This window comes from Bos mutus, chromosome 15, assembly GCF_027580195.1.
Source record: "Bos mutus isolate GX-2022 chromosome 15, NWIPB_WYAK_1.1, whole genome shotgun sequence".
NCBI classification, from domain to species: domain Eukaryota; kingdom Metazoa; phylum Chordata; class Mammalia; order Artiodactyla; family Bovidae; genus Bos; species Bos mutus.
Genome location: NC_091631.1, coordinates 74,553,232 through 74,570,198, shown reverse-complemented (window position 1 = coordinate 74,570,198; position 16,967 = coordinate 74,553,232). Strand labels below are relative to the sequence as shown.

Genomic DNA, 16,967 nt, shown 5'->3' with positions numbered 1-16,967 from the left:
AACAAAGCTATCTCACACTGATTCTATTAACAATGATTATACATTACAAACAGATTCTAATAACCTTCATAAATTCTGCAGAAAAGGAAGAAATGTAGGAAACTGCAGGTATTTTCCTCAGGGACTCACCAAAAAGATAAGCTGGCTCCAGAGACAAGAGTATACCACAATTCAAGAAATATGAAATCTAATATATCTGAAATATATCTACTATTATATAGCCATATTTAAGGCCATATTATAATTATTAAATTATTCCACTAATGATGGACAGTGAGGTTCTAGCATATTTCTTATTTCTTACATATTTCTTTACAGTTCTTTCATTTCTACAAACTAAATTTCTACAATTTAATATAATGTTTATATCAAAGGGTATAGCACATTTTTTAAATAAGTACTGGTTGATAACTTTCCCAAAAGGTTATATATATTATCTAATAGTCCCACCAAAAGTGTTTAAGAAGGCAAATTATTCAGTATATTTACCAATATCAATATTTAATCATCATTTTTATATAATTCCACAACCTCTTGGTTTCATAAAAACAGGGTTTCTCAGTTCTCCTGCTCGGAGCATGTTTAATGTTTAATCTTCTATCACTTTAGCAGAAGCTATGCCAAATATTTTCTGAAACATAATTTTATATGAGATAACTTCACTTGAATAATATTTATTTATTTTTCTTTAAATAAAACCCATCCACTTGCCTGAAGACAAAAGGCTATTGATCATCTCCAGAAATGTCGGATGTACAAACTGGTAATCCTCAAGAAGTAAAACTACCTGCTGGGCTTCAATACCGGCAAGATGCAGCACCTGCACAATGAGAAAGCACATTCCGGAACCCACTGAATATTTTTTGGCAAATATTGGTAAAAATTTTCATTCTATAGGTAAACTAAGTTATTTTTATTGACTGATACTTTATTGAGTAATCAAAATATAGTTTGGAAAGTAAATTCAGTTCATAAACAAATACTACTGGGAGAACATTTAATTGTTTTATAGGTAGATCTTTAAAAGCTAGAGGATTATTTTTAAATACACCCACGTATGTCTTAAATTCTACTTTTTGTTTATCTTACCAAGTCATATAACATCCCATAATCTGAGGTACTGAGAGCTAAAAACAATTTTGCAAAATCATGAAGAAAACAATCAACAAAAAATAAAAGACTATATTCTATATCAGAGTCTCAAAGGCCATTAAAGCCTTTTAGAGTAATAAATAATTAGGATTTAAAACCAAATAAAGTAAAAGACTGTGAGGCACTTACATATTTGAGATCATTCTTGAAATGCTTCAGTTCATATCCCCTGGAAATCTTTGGTGAAAACAGCACTGCTCCATGCATGTGACTGACTAACGAAGTGATGGTCCGACGACCCACACCACTGCGTCCTGCTAGCAGAAGTGAACCTCCAGGAAAACTCAGCACTCTGTCAATCCTAGACATATATTCTAGGACTTCTTGGAAAAGCAAAATATCTAAATTCTGGTTATCTCGTCCATAATGAATAAGACCCTTTTAAAAAAAATCACAAATAATGTTACATAATTAATGAAAGTCTCAATTATATAACAAATTGTTAATTATCTAGATTAAGATATTATATTTTTGGTGCAATCAAGAAAAGAAGTTAAGTAAATATGTGTTGTCTCACACTCTCTTATCTATCTAGTAATCCAGGTGCATGGCGCTTTCTAAGGAAAAATTTACATGATGTCAAACAAGTGCATAAGTCCACAACAGTCAGTTACTTTTGAATATCTTTAATATAACTAGTAAAAAGCAGTATAAGATAAGCAGGTTGTAAAATACTTCAAACTATCCAATTTTTACCACTTGTTACCAAGGGAACATTTCATGCAAAGATGGGCACAATAAAGGACAGAAATGGTATGGACCTAACAGAAGCAGAAGATATTAAAAAGAGGTGGCAAGAATACAGAGAAGAAACTATACAAAAAAGATCTTCATGACCCAGATAAACACGATGGTGTGATCACTCACCTAGAGCCAGACATCCTGTAATGTGAAGTCTACTGGGCCTTAGGAAGCATCACAACAAACAAAGCTAGTGGAGGTGATGGAATTCCAGTTGAGCTATTTCAAATACTAAAAGATGATGCTGTGAAAGTGTTGCACTCAACATGCCAGCAAATTTGGAAAACTCAGCAGTGGCCCCAGGACTGGAAAAAGTCAGTTTTCATTCCAATCCCAAAGAAAGGCAATGCCAAAGAATGCTCAAACTACCGCACAATTGCACTCATCTCACACGCTAGTAAAGTAATGATCAAATTCTCCAAGCCAGGCTTCAACAGTACATGAACTGAGAACTTAAATATGTTCAAGATGAATTTAGAAAATGCAGAGGAACCACTGATCAAACTGCCAACATCCACTGGATCACAGAAAAAGCAAGGGAGTTCCAGAAAAACAACTACTTCTGCTTCATTGAATACACCAAAGCCTTTGACTGTGTGGATCACAACAAACTGGAAATTTCTTCGAAATTGGGAATACCAGACCTCCTCATCTGCCTCCTAAGAAACCTGTATGCAGGTCAAGAAGCAACCATTAGAACTGGACATAGAACAACAGACTGGTTCCAAATTGGGAAAAGAGTACATCAAGGCTGTATGTTGTCACCCTGCTTATTAAACTTGTATGCTGAGTACATCATGTGAAACACGGGCTGGATGAAGCAAAAGCTGGAATCAAGATTGCTGGGAGAAATATCAATTACCTCAGATATGAAGATGACACCACCCTAATGGCAGAAAGCAAAGAGGAAAAGCCTCCTGATGGAGGTGAAAGAGGAGAGTGAAAAAGCTGGCTCAAAACTCAACCATTAAAAAGCTAAGATCATGGTGGCATCTGGTCCCATCACTTCATTGCAAATAAATGGGGAAACAATGGAAACAGTGAGAGACCATTTTCTTGGGTTCCAAAATCACTACAGATGGTGACTGTAGCCATAAAATTAAAAGACACTTGCTCCTTGGAAGAAAAGCTATGACAAACCCAGAGAGCATATTAAAAAGCAAAGACATTACTTTGCCAACAAAGGCCCATACAGCCAAAGCTATGGTTTTTCCAGTAGTCACGTACAGATGTGAGAGTTGGGCAATAAAGAAAGCTGAGCCTGAGGAATTGATAGTTTTGAACTGTGCTGTTGGAGAAGACTCTTGAGAGTCCCTTGGACTACAAGGAGATCCAACCAGTCCATCCTAAAGGAGATCAGTCCTGGGTGTTCATTGGAAGGACTGATGCTGAAGCTGAAAGTCCAATACTTTCATCACCTGATGTGAAGAGCCGACTTATTAAAAAAGACCCTGATTCTGGGAAAGATCGAAGGCAGGAGGAGAAGGGGACAACAGAGGATGAGATGATTGGATGGTATCACTGATTCAATGGACAAGAGTTTGAGTAAGCTTCGGGAGATGGTGAAGCACAGCCTGGCGTGCTGCAGTCCATGGGGGTGCAAAGAGTTGGACACGACTGAACAGCAAAACAACAGCACATGAAGTCAGTGTGCACAGAGTATAAGACAATTTCCAAACTCTCAAAATGCAGTGCCTAAATGAAAATATTTTGTGAACCCTCATTTTTATGTACTGCTCGGATACAAATCAAAAGCCTATAAAGAGGTAGCATGCCCTGCCAGGAGCCATTGATAGAGGGAAGGGAGAGAGAGAGGACAACTTTCACACATTTAACAACATCTGCATATTCCCAAACTTTGCAATACCCATTCCAGTCAGATAAATCATTTTACCAGACCATGAAAAACTTTTCTTGGTATAAAATCCATACTAACTTCCATACAAATATTAATCTTTGAAGCAATCATATGTAATACAGTTGCTTCTTATTACAATTAATAAAAAAAAAAACACTCTGTAGGACAGTGCTGTTAAAAGTTTCAGTGAAACAGCAAAATCAATATCATTTAGGAGCCCATCAAAAATTTGGATTCTTTTCTGATTTTTTTAAGTTCAGATTAGCACCTATCGAATCAGACTTCTAACGAGGGACACAGTCATCAATATTTTCCAGTACTCAAAGTGATTCTGCTGCTGCTGCTGCTGCTGCTGCTAAGTCACTTCAGTCGTGTCCGACTCTGTGCGACCCCAGAGATGGCAGCCCACCAGGCTCCCCTGCTCCTGGGCTTCTCCAGGCAAGAACACTGGAGTGGGTTGCCATTTCCTTCTCCAATGCACGAAAGTGAAAAGTGAAAGTGAAGTCACTCAGTCGTGTCCAACTCTTAGCGACCCCATGGACTGCAGCCTACCAGGCTCCTCCGTCCATGGATTTTCCAGGCAAGAGTACTGGAGTGGGGTGCCACTGCCTTTTCCAAAAGTGATTCTAATGCTCACTAAAGGCTAAGACTACTGCTCTAGGATGAGCAGTTAATAGTACATTAACTGTCAATAGTATATTAACAGAGGTATTTCCCAATTAAGTCTTTTTAATAGTTCCAACCTCAGATACCTTTTCCCAGCATGTATCTTAGCCATTTTCGACTTATCTGTGTAAGTACATGTGCTTCCGGTTAGATCTGACACACTGGGCTGTCTTCTGTAAGACACAAACCAGTTTCTCCTATTCTAAGATCTTTCACTTCATGCCCTCAGAAAGCTTGCAACAAATATTTTGAAAACGGCTTTAATCATAATCAAATCCCAATTCAAATTCATGATTCATATCTTACCTTTTTAATAACATCCTTAAGATCTGAAGAATTTAGTTTTCCAAGTGGTTTTCCATGGGGAGGCAAAGGTTGTCCCGGGACTGACCTTGTTCCTGAAGTATGCTGGGCTCCCCACGTAACATAGAAATTATCTGTAGACATGAAAGATATTTTTTCTTCATATGTGTTATTTCTAATGGGAGTATCAGTAAATATATTTCACACTAAACCATTTTTAACTGTATTAGTCCAAATAAGAACATCCCCAAAAAGGCAAAGATTAATTACTTTGAAATGGCAAATAAATAAAACAATCTGAAAATTATTCTTGAAAAGGAACACAGATTTATAAATAATATCAAGAGCCCTATCTTTTAAAATAAAAGAAAAATTAATCAAATTGTAATTAGAAAATAAAAACACGACAACTTTTCTTAAATTTATCTATAGCAGTGTTCCTATTACCATATAAGGAAAATCTGTTCACCATTCTAGTGAAACTTCCCACTCCCAATTCCTCTGGGAGACTGTTCCGTCAGTCTTCTTGTCATATAGCGCATTCAGCAACAGCCCTCCCTTCCCTAGACTCACATTCTTCTTTCTTTCTCCATCACATTTCTCACATTTTCTACTTAGCAAAACCACTATCTAAACTCGTATTTGGGAACAACAATACTGCCATAAGTGCCAAATCCAAATCTTATAGTCATTATCCTAACATGACTTGTGTGCATCTCCTTAAAGGAGCTGTTTTCCTTGAATCTGTACTGGGCTCAAGTCACTACCACTCTTCTTTTCAGCTGTCCACTTATCACTCATATGTTTTAGTTTCATTGGGACCCGAAGTCAGTCTGTTATGCTTTCCCTTGGAATTATTTAATCTTATTCTGTATATTAAACTATCAACTATCTAAATATATACCAAAATCTGATTCATGATCTATAGGCAGGTCTCCCAGCTCTAGTCTAGTCCCGTATTTCCAATTGCTTAACATACATATAACTCGCGCATTCATTCATTAAACACATATCTATCACAGACCTGTATTTAAACACTGTACTTTGTTAGAAATAAGTAATGAATAAGACAAACCTAATTTCTCCCCTCATAGAAAGGATAAACTTTGTGTAGACTCCCAAAAGACACTTGAAAAACATTCAAACACATGTAAGAAACAACTCATTATCTTCATATCTCATCATTTCTCAACTATAAGAACATGCTCCTAACTCATATTCCTGCTACAAGCCTCTGCCCCATCAAATATATCCTCACTGCTACTAGAGTAACAAACACAAAAAATCTGCCAGTGCCACTGCACTCCAATATCACATATAGCTTCCCACTGCCTTAAAACATTTTCCTAATCAAGGTAATTTGGCTACAATTTGGCTTCACCGACTGCTTGAATCTCTTATCTTTCTCTGTACTACATACTCCAGTTTTCTCAAACCTTTGATTCTTTGCATATTCTTTTTCCTTTGTCTAGAATGCCCTTCCTCTCTTCTTCACTTAATATAGTCATTCTTTAAGATACAGCTTGTATACAGCTTAATCACCAAGTCATGTCCAACTCTTGTGACCCCATGGACTGTGGCCTGCCAGGCTCTTCTGTCCATCAGATTCTCCAGGCAGGAATACTGGAGTGGGTTGCCATTTCCTTCTCCAGGGGATCTTCCTGACCCAGGTATCAAACCTGGGTCTCCTGAATTGCAGGCAGATTCTTTATTGACTGAGCTACAAGGGAAGTTCAAGATACAACTTGGTTTTCTGCAATCTGCTCAAAAAAAATTAAAATCTTAGGTGTTAATCTAACAAATATGTTATAGGACATATGCTGAAAATCATACAACACTAACGAAAGAAAGCAAAGAGTAAATAAATGAATAAATATGTTATATCCATGGATTAGAAAAATCAACATAATAAAGAGGTCAGTTTTTCCTGAAACCGATATACAGAACTAATACAATTCCTACCACAATCCGCAACACTGTATATACAGACAAGATTATTCTAAAATTTATATGCAAAGGCAAGGGAACTGAAATACCTAGAATGATTCTGAGAAAGGAAGAATAAATAAGGAAACAGTCAATTGAATTTTAAGACACTAAGCTACAGCAATCAAAACTATGTTATTGGCAGAAAGACTGACATACATCAAGGAACAGAATTGAGAACCCAGGAACAGACTTATACAACTAATTTTTTTTTTATCAGCTCTGCTTTTATTTTTTTATTTAAATTCATTTATTTTAATTGGAGGCTAATTACTTTACAATATTATATTGGTTTGCCATACATCAACATGAATCCGCCACGGGTGTACACATGTTCCTCATCCTGAACCCCCCTCCCTCCTCCCTCCCCGTACCATCCCTCTGGGTCATCCCAGTGCACCAGCCCCAAGCATCCTATATCCTGCATTGAACCTGGACTGGGGATTCATTTCTTACACAACTAATTTTTGAAAAATGTGCAAAAGCAATTCAAGGCAGAAAGGTAACTACTTAACAAACAGTGCTATAACAAGTGGACAACAACAGGCAAAGAAATGAACTCTGACCCAAGTCTCGCATCTTACAGAGAAATTCACTCAAACTGGATCACTGATTTAAAATACAAAACTATAAACTCTTTAGGGGAAAACGGTAGGAGAAAATCTTCAAAATCTAGGACTACACCTAGTTCTTAAGCTTGACACCAAAAAAAACCTTTGAAAAATTAATAACTTGAGCTTCATCAAGTTAAAACCTTTTTATCTATAAAAGACTCTATTAAGAAGATGAAAATACAAGCTACAGAGTGGGAGAATATATTTGCTAATCACATATTTGATAAAAGAATAGTATCTAAAATACATAATGAACTCTAAAAACTCAATATTTAAAAAACCCAATTAGAATGTGGGCAAAAGACACAGAGACATTTCACTGAAGAGGACATGCAGAAGACACTCAAAGCTCAACCTCATTGAACGACTTCATTTTCAAGACACAAAACAAAACCACCACGACACATCAATATACACTTATCAGAACGGCCAAAGTAAAAAATAGTGATGCCACCCAATGCTGGCAAGGATGTGGAGGAATTGGATCACTCAGATATTGCTGATGGGAATATAAAATGAAATACAGCTACTCTAGAAAACAGTGTGGCAGTTTTGTTATTTGTTAATTAAGCATACAAGTACCATTCAACACTGCAACTGCATTCCTGAACATTTATCTCAGAGAAACAAAAAAGTCCACAGAAAACCTGTACATAAATGGCTATAGCAGCTTTCCTCCTAAGAGCCAAACACCAAAAACAATTTAGATGCCCTTCAACAAGTAAACAGTGAAAGAAATGGTAGCATTTCAAAATACCTACTCAGCAAAAAAAAAGGAATAAACCACTGAAACACTTGAGAATCTGCATATATCTCCAGAGAATTATCCCGAATGAAAAGTAAGATACTTGAAATGGCAAAATTAAACACTGAAAAGATGGTCGTTTCCAGAGGAGGGGAGAGGAGTTGATCCATTTTAACTGTACCAGTGTCAATACCCTGGTTGTGACCTTGTACTATAGTTTTGTCAGATGCTACTGCTGGGGGGAAACAAGTACAAAGTTCACGTTCTCTCTCTCTCTCTCTCTCTCTCTCTCTCTCTCTCTCTCTCTATTAGTTCTTATAACTGTATGTGAATCTACAATTATCTCAAAATAAAAATTATTTTAAAAAATTTCAAAGTAACTTCCTCAAAAAAGGAATTAGTCTCTAATCTGCCATACCCCTAAATTCCAGCATTTATCCCAAATATATTCAGAATGTATCTAGTTTAAGTATCTAAAATTAAAATTTTCTTAATAAACTAATATTCTACTATGTGAAAATCCTATTTGCCAAGATCTAACAGATATCAAGTCTGTTTTTTAAAAAAACACAATCCTTTATTTAAAAGTAAAATACTGAGAAAAGACATTATGTATTGAGTCCTACATGAGACCCTAAAAGATACAAACTGTAGAGAAAAACACACTAATACTATCTAATGTCCAAAGGATATATCATTTTCTTCGCAGGAAGAGACATTATTAACTCAGTTTTTTGATTGAGAAAAGTGGTAGTATTTGAGAACAAAGTTCTCCATGCTAAGCCATGAAAGCTACAGTACACAATGACATAAAACCTCACTCAAAATCAAGTCAACTCTGAACTATAATCAGGCTTCTCTTAGCATTTCATACTGTCTTATTTCCTGATTCTAAAACTCAAGCAACACCTAGAAAATTCCTTCTATCAATCTTAACATCCCTTTCTTCTTTAAGACTCCCCCTCACTTATGTCATTATGATCCTGGAACCAATAACAAATGCAGAAAGATACAATATAATGTACTACATGTAATATTTTTGAAGCCTAGCTTTACACTCTAATACAACAGAAACTCATTTTATAGCTTAAAAGCAGTTGTATTACGGAATAGATTCAAATGACAGTCTTCTGTCAAAGTCCTTTCACCATGCTGCTTTTCCTATTACATGCATCACTCCCACAGCATTTTCATAATACAAATTGGTCATTAAGCAGGAACAGCTGCAAACGTAACATAGCTCCTTGGTGCTATGCTTTGTTTATCATAACAATGGGTAAAGCTGCTAATGGGGTGCATGTTCTGTGCTAATGACACTAACAGTAGAGACAGGAATGAGAATTGCCATTATTCTCAAATGAAAGTTCATTATAATTAAATACAGATCTTCACTATGACCTTTTAAGTATCACACATATATGGTTATTTTTATTAGTAAAAGTCCTTCAGGAAATACAATTTTGAATTGCAAATATAAAACACTTGCAGTCTGAACAACTGTTTCCAAGAAAAAAATTACCATCATTATTTTGTTTGGAAAATAACTACTGCAATCTAGTAAAAAAGACAAAGCAACTTCTTAGGTTAAAACATTAAAATTATCCAAGGTTTTAGGGCTTTTCATTTTATTTTACTGAAGCATAGTTGATCTACAATGTTGTATTAATTTTTACTCCACAGTAAAGTGATTCAATAATACCTAAATTATCCAGTTTTGATTTGTTTAGACATATGAAATCATACTATTAGAAAGAAAAATAATTTGAAAGTTCTCATAACATTTATATATTTACAAAAACTCCGTAACTATATTACCTGCCATATTATCTAGTACATCTGAGCCCCAATCTCCTTGAAACACTGATGTTAAAATGCTGTCAAATAAATGAAGTTCCTTTGCACCAACAATTTTGTCACGGAATAAGCGCCGTGCTTCATATGCTACAATTTCTAATACATAATCTAGAGGATGGTTTGAGGATCCTAAAAGAGACAAAATTTTCTTTACTTATAGTAAAATTCAAATGATTTAAAAATGGGCTATTTCAACATAATGTTAGAAAGAATTAGAGAATGAGAATCTACATACCATAATTTTGGCATCAGATAAATAGAAAAAAAAAGGGGGAAAGAGTTAAAATTCATTTTATGAATAAGCAGGTAAATTTTTTTTATTATTTAAAGGATATGTTAAACACTATTATCTCTAGTAGTTTAATAAAAATATCAATCCCTAAAAGCATATTAAACTTGCTTTGGCTGTAAAGAATAATGATTACATTTTTTCTCAAATCAAGTTTTAATAGTGACAATCATAGTTTAGAAAAGGACGTGTACTAAAATATCACAATTTTCATATCATGTTTAAATTTAATATCAACATTATTTCAATTATAATTTTTAAAATATTATCATTACAATACTCATTTATCTATTACAAATATAATACACAGCATAAATACACACAGAGAGACACACTATGACATTCTAAAGAAAGATAAGTGATTTGAAATCATAAAAGCAAAACTTACCTCCTTCTAAATCATATCTGAATAAGCCAAGAACCCACTGGGTAAGGATGCAAGGAGTAAAGAAATAATGACTATAATCATCAACTGTAAATTTGGCCCGCACCTGAAAAAAAAGGCAAATGATTTGTCCTATTCTTTTAAATTTATAATCATGATGTAAATTTTTCAGTCACTTTAAATTTACAGGAATGTCAGTTTCTACCAGTGAGTGGAACCGTGTATCAGCATTACTGATTTCCTTAGTTATCTTGTATTTTATGCACCTAAAAAACATTATCTAAGATAGGTTGTTCATAAACTTTAATAAGATGATAAAAGGTTGTCCATGCAAGAAAACAAAATAAAAAGTTAAAAAGTCCTCCTAAAGAAAGGAATTCAAGGAAAGCCAGTTCAGTTCAGTCACTCAGTCGTGTCCATCTCTTTGTGACGCCACGGACTGCAGAACACCAGGCTTCCCAGTCCATCACCAACTCCCAGAGCTAACTCAAACACATGCCCATTGAGTCAATGATGCCATCAACCATCATCGTCCCCTTCTCCTCCTGCCTTCAATCTTTCCCAGCATCAGGGTCTTTCCCAATGAGTCAGTTCTTCGCATCAGGTGGCCAAAGTATTGGAGTTTCAGCTTCGGCATCAGTCCTTTCCAATGAATATTCAGGACTGATTTCCTTTAGGATGGACTGGTTGGATCTCCTTGCAATCCAAGGGACTCTCAACAGTCTTCTCCAACACCACAGTTCAAAAGCATCAATTCTTCAGTGCTCAGCTTTCTTTATAGTCCAATTCTCACATCCATACATGACTACTGGAAAAACCACAGCTTTGACTATATGGACCTTTTTCGGCAAAGTAATGTCTCTGCCTTTTAATACACTGTCTATGTTTTTCATAGTTTTTCTTCCAAGCAGCAAGCGTCTTCTAATTTCATGGCTACAGTCACCACAGGCAGTGATCTTGGAGCCCAAGAAAATAAAGTCTGTCACTGTTTCCATTGTTTCCCCATCTATTTGCCATGAAGTGATGGCACCAGATGCCAAAGGAAAGCCAACCTAAGTATAAAATGGGAGCTATAATTCCAAGGTGCTCATGGGTTTAAGACAGACCCACTTTATAACAGCAAGACCGACAGAGCTATCTTATGTTCAAGAGGTCACAGAACTTTGAACAAATCAAAGTGCCACAACTCATATATATCAGCAACAAGTGTACAGCCTGTGCCCTCCTCCCTACAGACGGGGCCACTTCTCTTGCTCCGGCCTTGATCACCTAACATATGAATTAATTTATAAAAACATAGTTTTTTCTTTCCTCACTCTGGGCTTTCTGTGTGGTGCTAGTGGTAAAGAACCTGCCTGCCAATGCAGGAGCTATAAGAGACACAGGTTCAATTCTTGGGTCTGGAAGATCCCCCGTAAAAGGGTATGGCAACCCACTGCAGTATTCTTGCCTGGAGAATTTGACAGACAGAGGAGCCTGGTGGGCTACAATCCATAGGATCACAAAGAGTCAGACATAAATGAAGCAATGGAGCATTCACGCACTTCTACTCTAATACTATTAAGAGCATCTTCCACAAACACTTTCATAACTTTCACATGCTATTCCCTTTATCCAGGAAGACCCTCTTTCATCTTAGGTCACTTTGTGAATTTCTCTTCATTTTTCAATACTTAGACCACATTTCCTCTTAAAAATCTACCACACACAACAAAGTTACTCACTCCCTCTTTCATGCTGTCTCTGTAACTAGTACATACTGCAATTGATATACATATTGTGTGCTCAGTCGCTCAGTTGTGTCCGACTCTTTGTGGCCCCATGGACTGTAGCCTGCCAGGCTCCTCTGTCCAATTTTACAGGCAAGAATACTGGTGTGGGCTGCCATTTCCCACTGCAGGGAATCTTCCCAATCCAGGGACTGAACTCACATCTCTTGTGTGTCCTGCATTGACAGGTGGATTCTTTACCAATGCACCACCTGAGAAGCCCCTGCTATACTTACTATACCATATTAATAGTTTACGTATATGATCAGGTCCCTCATTAGCATGTGCATGCTCAAGGAACAGTGACGCAGTTATCTTTGTATCCTTAGGACCAGCACTAGAAAGAGGAGGTACTCAATAAATATCTTCTACATCCTTACTTTATCAGAGTATTTTAAACATTTCTTCACAGACAGAAGGAAAGAAACAAAGATCAAAAATTACTCTCAGGTTTGAATCCTGGAAGACAGAAACTGAAAGAAGTCAGGAGAAAGATCTAGTTTTAGAAAGAAAACAAACTCCATTGTAAATATGCTAAATTTAAGCTCAAAGCAGAATAACCACTTACCCACTGATGTGTTTTTTCAGTATTTGTTGGGTGTCTATTAGAAACTGTGCCAGAAGATGTAATAGTGAATGAGGTACACACAAACATCTACCCTCGAGAGTTACTCTCTAGGAGAAAAGTATAAATGGCAGGAAAATAAAACCTGAGCATCAACACAGGTTAGGATTAAAGGCAGCCCTCTGGAAGTGATACTAATAGACATGAAAACTACAATATAAGTGAATATATACCTGTTCATACACTTGTACCATAGATCCTGCTAAGAGATAAATTTTTGAAGAAGAACCCCAAACAGAATGATTCTTCAGATTTTTATGAAGAACTGGTTCCAAATATGCTCCATAAATTGTTTGTAATTGCTCTCTTTCTGGGTAACTAAAAAAAAAATCATACAAGAAGTTGAAATAAATATTCTAAATTATTATTTTAATGTTAAGGTATAGAACTGATTTCCAGACTGTGTGGTTTTCAAACTGTGAGGCCTAGACACCTCCAAGGTTTACTCAAGGGCTTAAGCCAAACTCATGGTCCTTATTCTTACTTCAACTCAATCAGATCCCTAATTATCTGTTGTCAAATACTAAGGATTCTAATACAGGATTCTAATGAAATTACTTAAAAACATAATTGTTTAAAAAACCACTGATTGTTGGAAAGGGCCAGAGGAAACGTTTGCTTAAGAAAAAGCATTTTCAATTAAGTATAGTCTATACAAAGAACAGTAATCCACTTTAGAACTACGCAAGTAGAAAACATCAAATAAAATCAACCTTTCCTCCCAAACCAAAATCTATTTCAATACAGCTTAATTGGTGGCTGTAACATTCTAAAAGAAGAATGTTAATGGATGGGAGCAGTTTAGCACGACAGCATAAAAAAGATTTGGAGGACTTCACTGGTGGTCCAGTGGTTAAGACTCCATACTTTGACTGCAGAGGGGCTCAGGTTCAATCCCTGGGCAGGAAATAAGATTCCACATGTCATGTGCTGTGGTCAAAAAAAAAACAAACCTAAAACAGTACTGTGGTTACTAGAATTTATATGGATAATTGTTATGGCATGTAGTTATACTTCAGTAAAGTTATTTAAAAAAAAAAAAAAAAGGTTTGTAAAACGAAATATAACCAAGGATACAATGTCATAAAATTGCAGTTCATGTAACAATCATGGACCAGGGAGATGGATGGGTATAACAGGATTAATATCTGTTGTTGTTGTTGTTTAGTTACTAAATCAGGATTAATATTATAGGACACTAAATGATCTAACTCTACCTTGTTCAGATATAAATTCTCTTTTTAGTTATCTCATAAAATTCGATTGTATGTTTGCTTTATATAACCCATAAAACAGTTAAGCCTAAAACTCACCATTCAGAGTCCTGACACTGACATTTAGAGACAATGCAAAGTTCTGTTTATTGCTATCACATAAGAAGCACTGGTTAAAGCCTTCATCACCCTAACCTACTTCTTACAGTTTAGGAAGGGTAGGAAAAAAATAATGTCAGAGCTTAAGTTGGACTATTTTTATATTCTACATTTGGAAGTAATATCATTAAGACTTTCACAAAATGCAATATATAAGATGTCTCTCCACATCAAAAACAAAATTTTAATACAATGATACATACTCTATAGCACAAAGACGAACAATAGAAGTAAATCTGGTAGTAAGCTGATGTCTTCCCAGTCTTCCTCCAGCTGACATAGAAGCCACAATTTGAATATTTTCTAAACCAACCCATTCTAAATTTTCATCATAAAATCCTTGATATGTCAGTACCTATTTAAAAATAAATATGTTTAAATGTTTCATGCTTAAGATTTTATAATCATAAAATATTTTGCATAAAACAATTTTCTGAATGAAATCATCCTCTAACTTAAAAATTTGACTGAAATATACTTTAATTTCTTATTTCATTAAAAATAATACTGTTCAGGATTCTGTGTTCAATGTCAAAAACAAATTTATGGTTGCTGGCGAGGTGGTAAGATAAACTGGAGGTTGGAATTGACATACACACTGTATACACACAAAATAGCTAACAAGTAAGCATCTACTGCCTAGCACAGGAAAGTCTTCTCAATACTCTTTAATGGCTTGTATGGGCAAAGGATATAAAAAAGAGTAAATATGTTCCACATAACAGACGCACTAACGCATAGCAAAACACAGCATGTCAATCAACTATGAGCCAATAAAAATTTTTTTAATTTAAAAAAGACTCTGTTCAGTTTATGTTAGCTGAACTATGCTCATTTTTAAAATGCTTTTCAAAATAAATATTAAAGTCCAGATCATACTATTAATATAAATCTACTTGCAATTATCCAAAAAAAAGTGAAAAATATGGAAAAATATAAGGAAAACAGTTTGGGTTTTTTTTCTATACTTTTTTTTTTTTTACATTTTTTTTTTTACATTTTTTATTATTATTTTTTACTTTACAATATTGTATTGGTTTTGCCATACATCAACATGCATCCACCATGGGTGTACACGTCATGCACACGTCTATACATGTTTTAATATATTCAGCAGTTACACAGAAAAGCAAAATGTGAACCTGATTATCAAGCTCTAATTTAGAATTTAGCATTCCCAATGTGATATAAATCACATAAAAAAAAACCTTCCACAATGACTGAGGCATGCCTGAGGAAATATATTAATATAACTGTTTTTGGAAGAGTGCATACATAGAAGAATGAAGCCAAAACTTGTGCAACTCTAACACCATCCTCAGCTTCTGTTTTCAGGAATGAAGGGCAGGTAAACAGTGTGGGGTAACGGCTGTTTTCATTCTTTTGAAACAGCGTCTCTATGTAATACTAATTTCTAGATGTAGGTAGCCCTGGGGTAGGAATAAGGTGCTTCAGGAGTTTAATTTCCATTTAATTTCCACAATGGTCCTAAGGAGGGAAGCAGATTTTCTATCTATAAGAAAAGTTAGTGAAATTAAATTGTCTCCAATTATATCAAAACACTTCAAGTGACAATACCCACCTGCTGCAGGAAAGCTATCAAAGTACTGGTGCCCCATTTGTCCAGCCTGGGTAGGTTGATGTCTTTTAAGTACAGAACGAGTCTCTCACAGTCTTTCGGTCTATACACTCGGCCAGTGTTAGTACTGATGACCATGCAAGTCTGGCTCAGTTTCTGCAGGAGATGCTGGGAAGTCGTCTGTGTGCTACAGTGAACTGTGGCGATGTAAGTTGACCGGAGTTGGGAAAATGCATACCTGAGCAGCATCCTATGAAAGACAAAACACTCGACCTCATAAATGCAACCAGAGAGATACTTTTCATATTTAAAATACAATTTCTGTTATTCAGTACATATGTACTTCTGGCTGTGCTGAGTCTTCTCTGCTGCACGTCCTTTTCTCTAGCTGCAGCAAGCAGAGACTACTCTAGCTGTGGTTTGCAGGCTTCTCTTCGTGGGGGCTTCTCGAGGCTGAGCACAGACTCTGGGACGCACAGACTCAGCAGCTGTGGCGCAGGGGCTCAGTAGGTGCGGATCCCAGGCCCCAGAGCACAGGTTCAGTAGTTGTGGCACACAGGCTTAGCTGCGCTGCAGCATGTGGAATCTTCCTGGACCAGGGATTGAACCTATGTCTTCAGCACTGGCAGATGGACTCTTTACCACTAAGCCACCAGGGAAGCCCCCAAGATTTCTAATTCTAAATATTTCCATTTCTAAATTATTTACAATGTTGTTTAAGGAAAAAGTAGTAACAATAGATATGATTTCTTCAACTATCCATAGCTACTAAACTCGATTTCTAAGTTTTAGAGTGGAAAAAAAAATAAATTCATATTTTAAGGCATTCTTGAGACCCAGCCAAAAAAAAAAAAAAAATCAAGGTTCACAAAAAATAAGTTTAGTTTGAAAAAAGTATACATAAAAACCATTTATGTATACATAAAAAGTATACAAAAAAATTGTGATAGATTTTCATATACTCTAGAGTATGTGAAATTTTAATTCTTTAAAGTAAACGCTCCAAAAAGAATCATCTTACTTCTAAA

General features: G+C 35.7%; 1 protein-coding gene across 2 annotated transcripts in view; it reads right to left on the bottom strand.

Moving 5' to 3' along the window:
• DYNC2H1 (dynein cytoplasmic 2 heavy chain 1) overlaps positions 1 to 16,967 on the bottom strand; it is a 395,644-nt gene that overhangs the window by 278,147 nt on the left and 100,530 nt on the right. For both annotated transcript variants that reach the window (XM_070384345.1, XM_005887860.3), the window contains exons 43-50: positions 15,943 to 16,189; positions 14,564 to 14,715; positions 13,161 to 13,305; positions 10,597 to 10,699; positions 9,881 to 10,048; positions 4,724 to 4,854; positions 1,282 to 1,530; positions 712 to 820 (exon numbers count right to left, since the gene is read on the bottom strand). In XM_070384345.1, the coding sequence (XP_070240446.1) occupies positions 712 to 820; positions 1,282 to 1,530; positions 4,724 to 4,854; positions 9,881 to 10,048; positions 10,597 to 10,699; positions 13,161 to 13,305; positions 14,564 to 14,715; positions 15,943 to 16,189 (1,304 nt within the window). The remainder of the gene's footprint in view (positions 1 to 711; positions 821 to 1,281; positions 1,531 to 4,723; positions 4,855 to 9,880; positions 10,049 to 10,596; positions 10,700 to 13,160; positions 13,306 to 14,563; positions 14,716 to 15,942; positions 16,190 to 16,967) is intronic.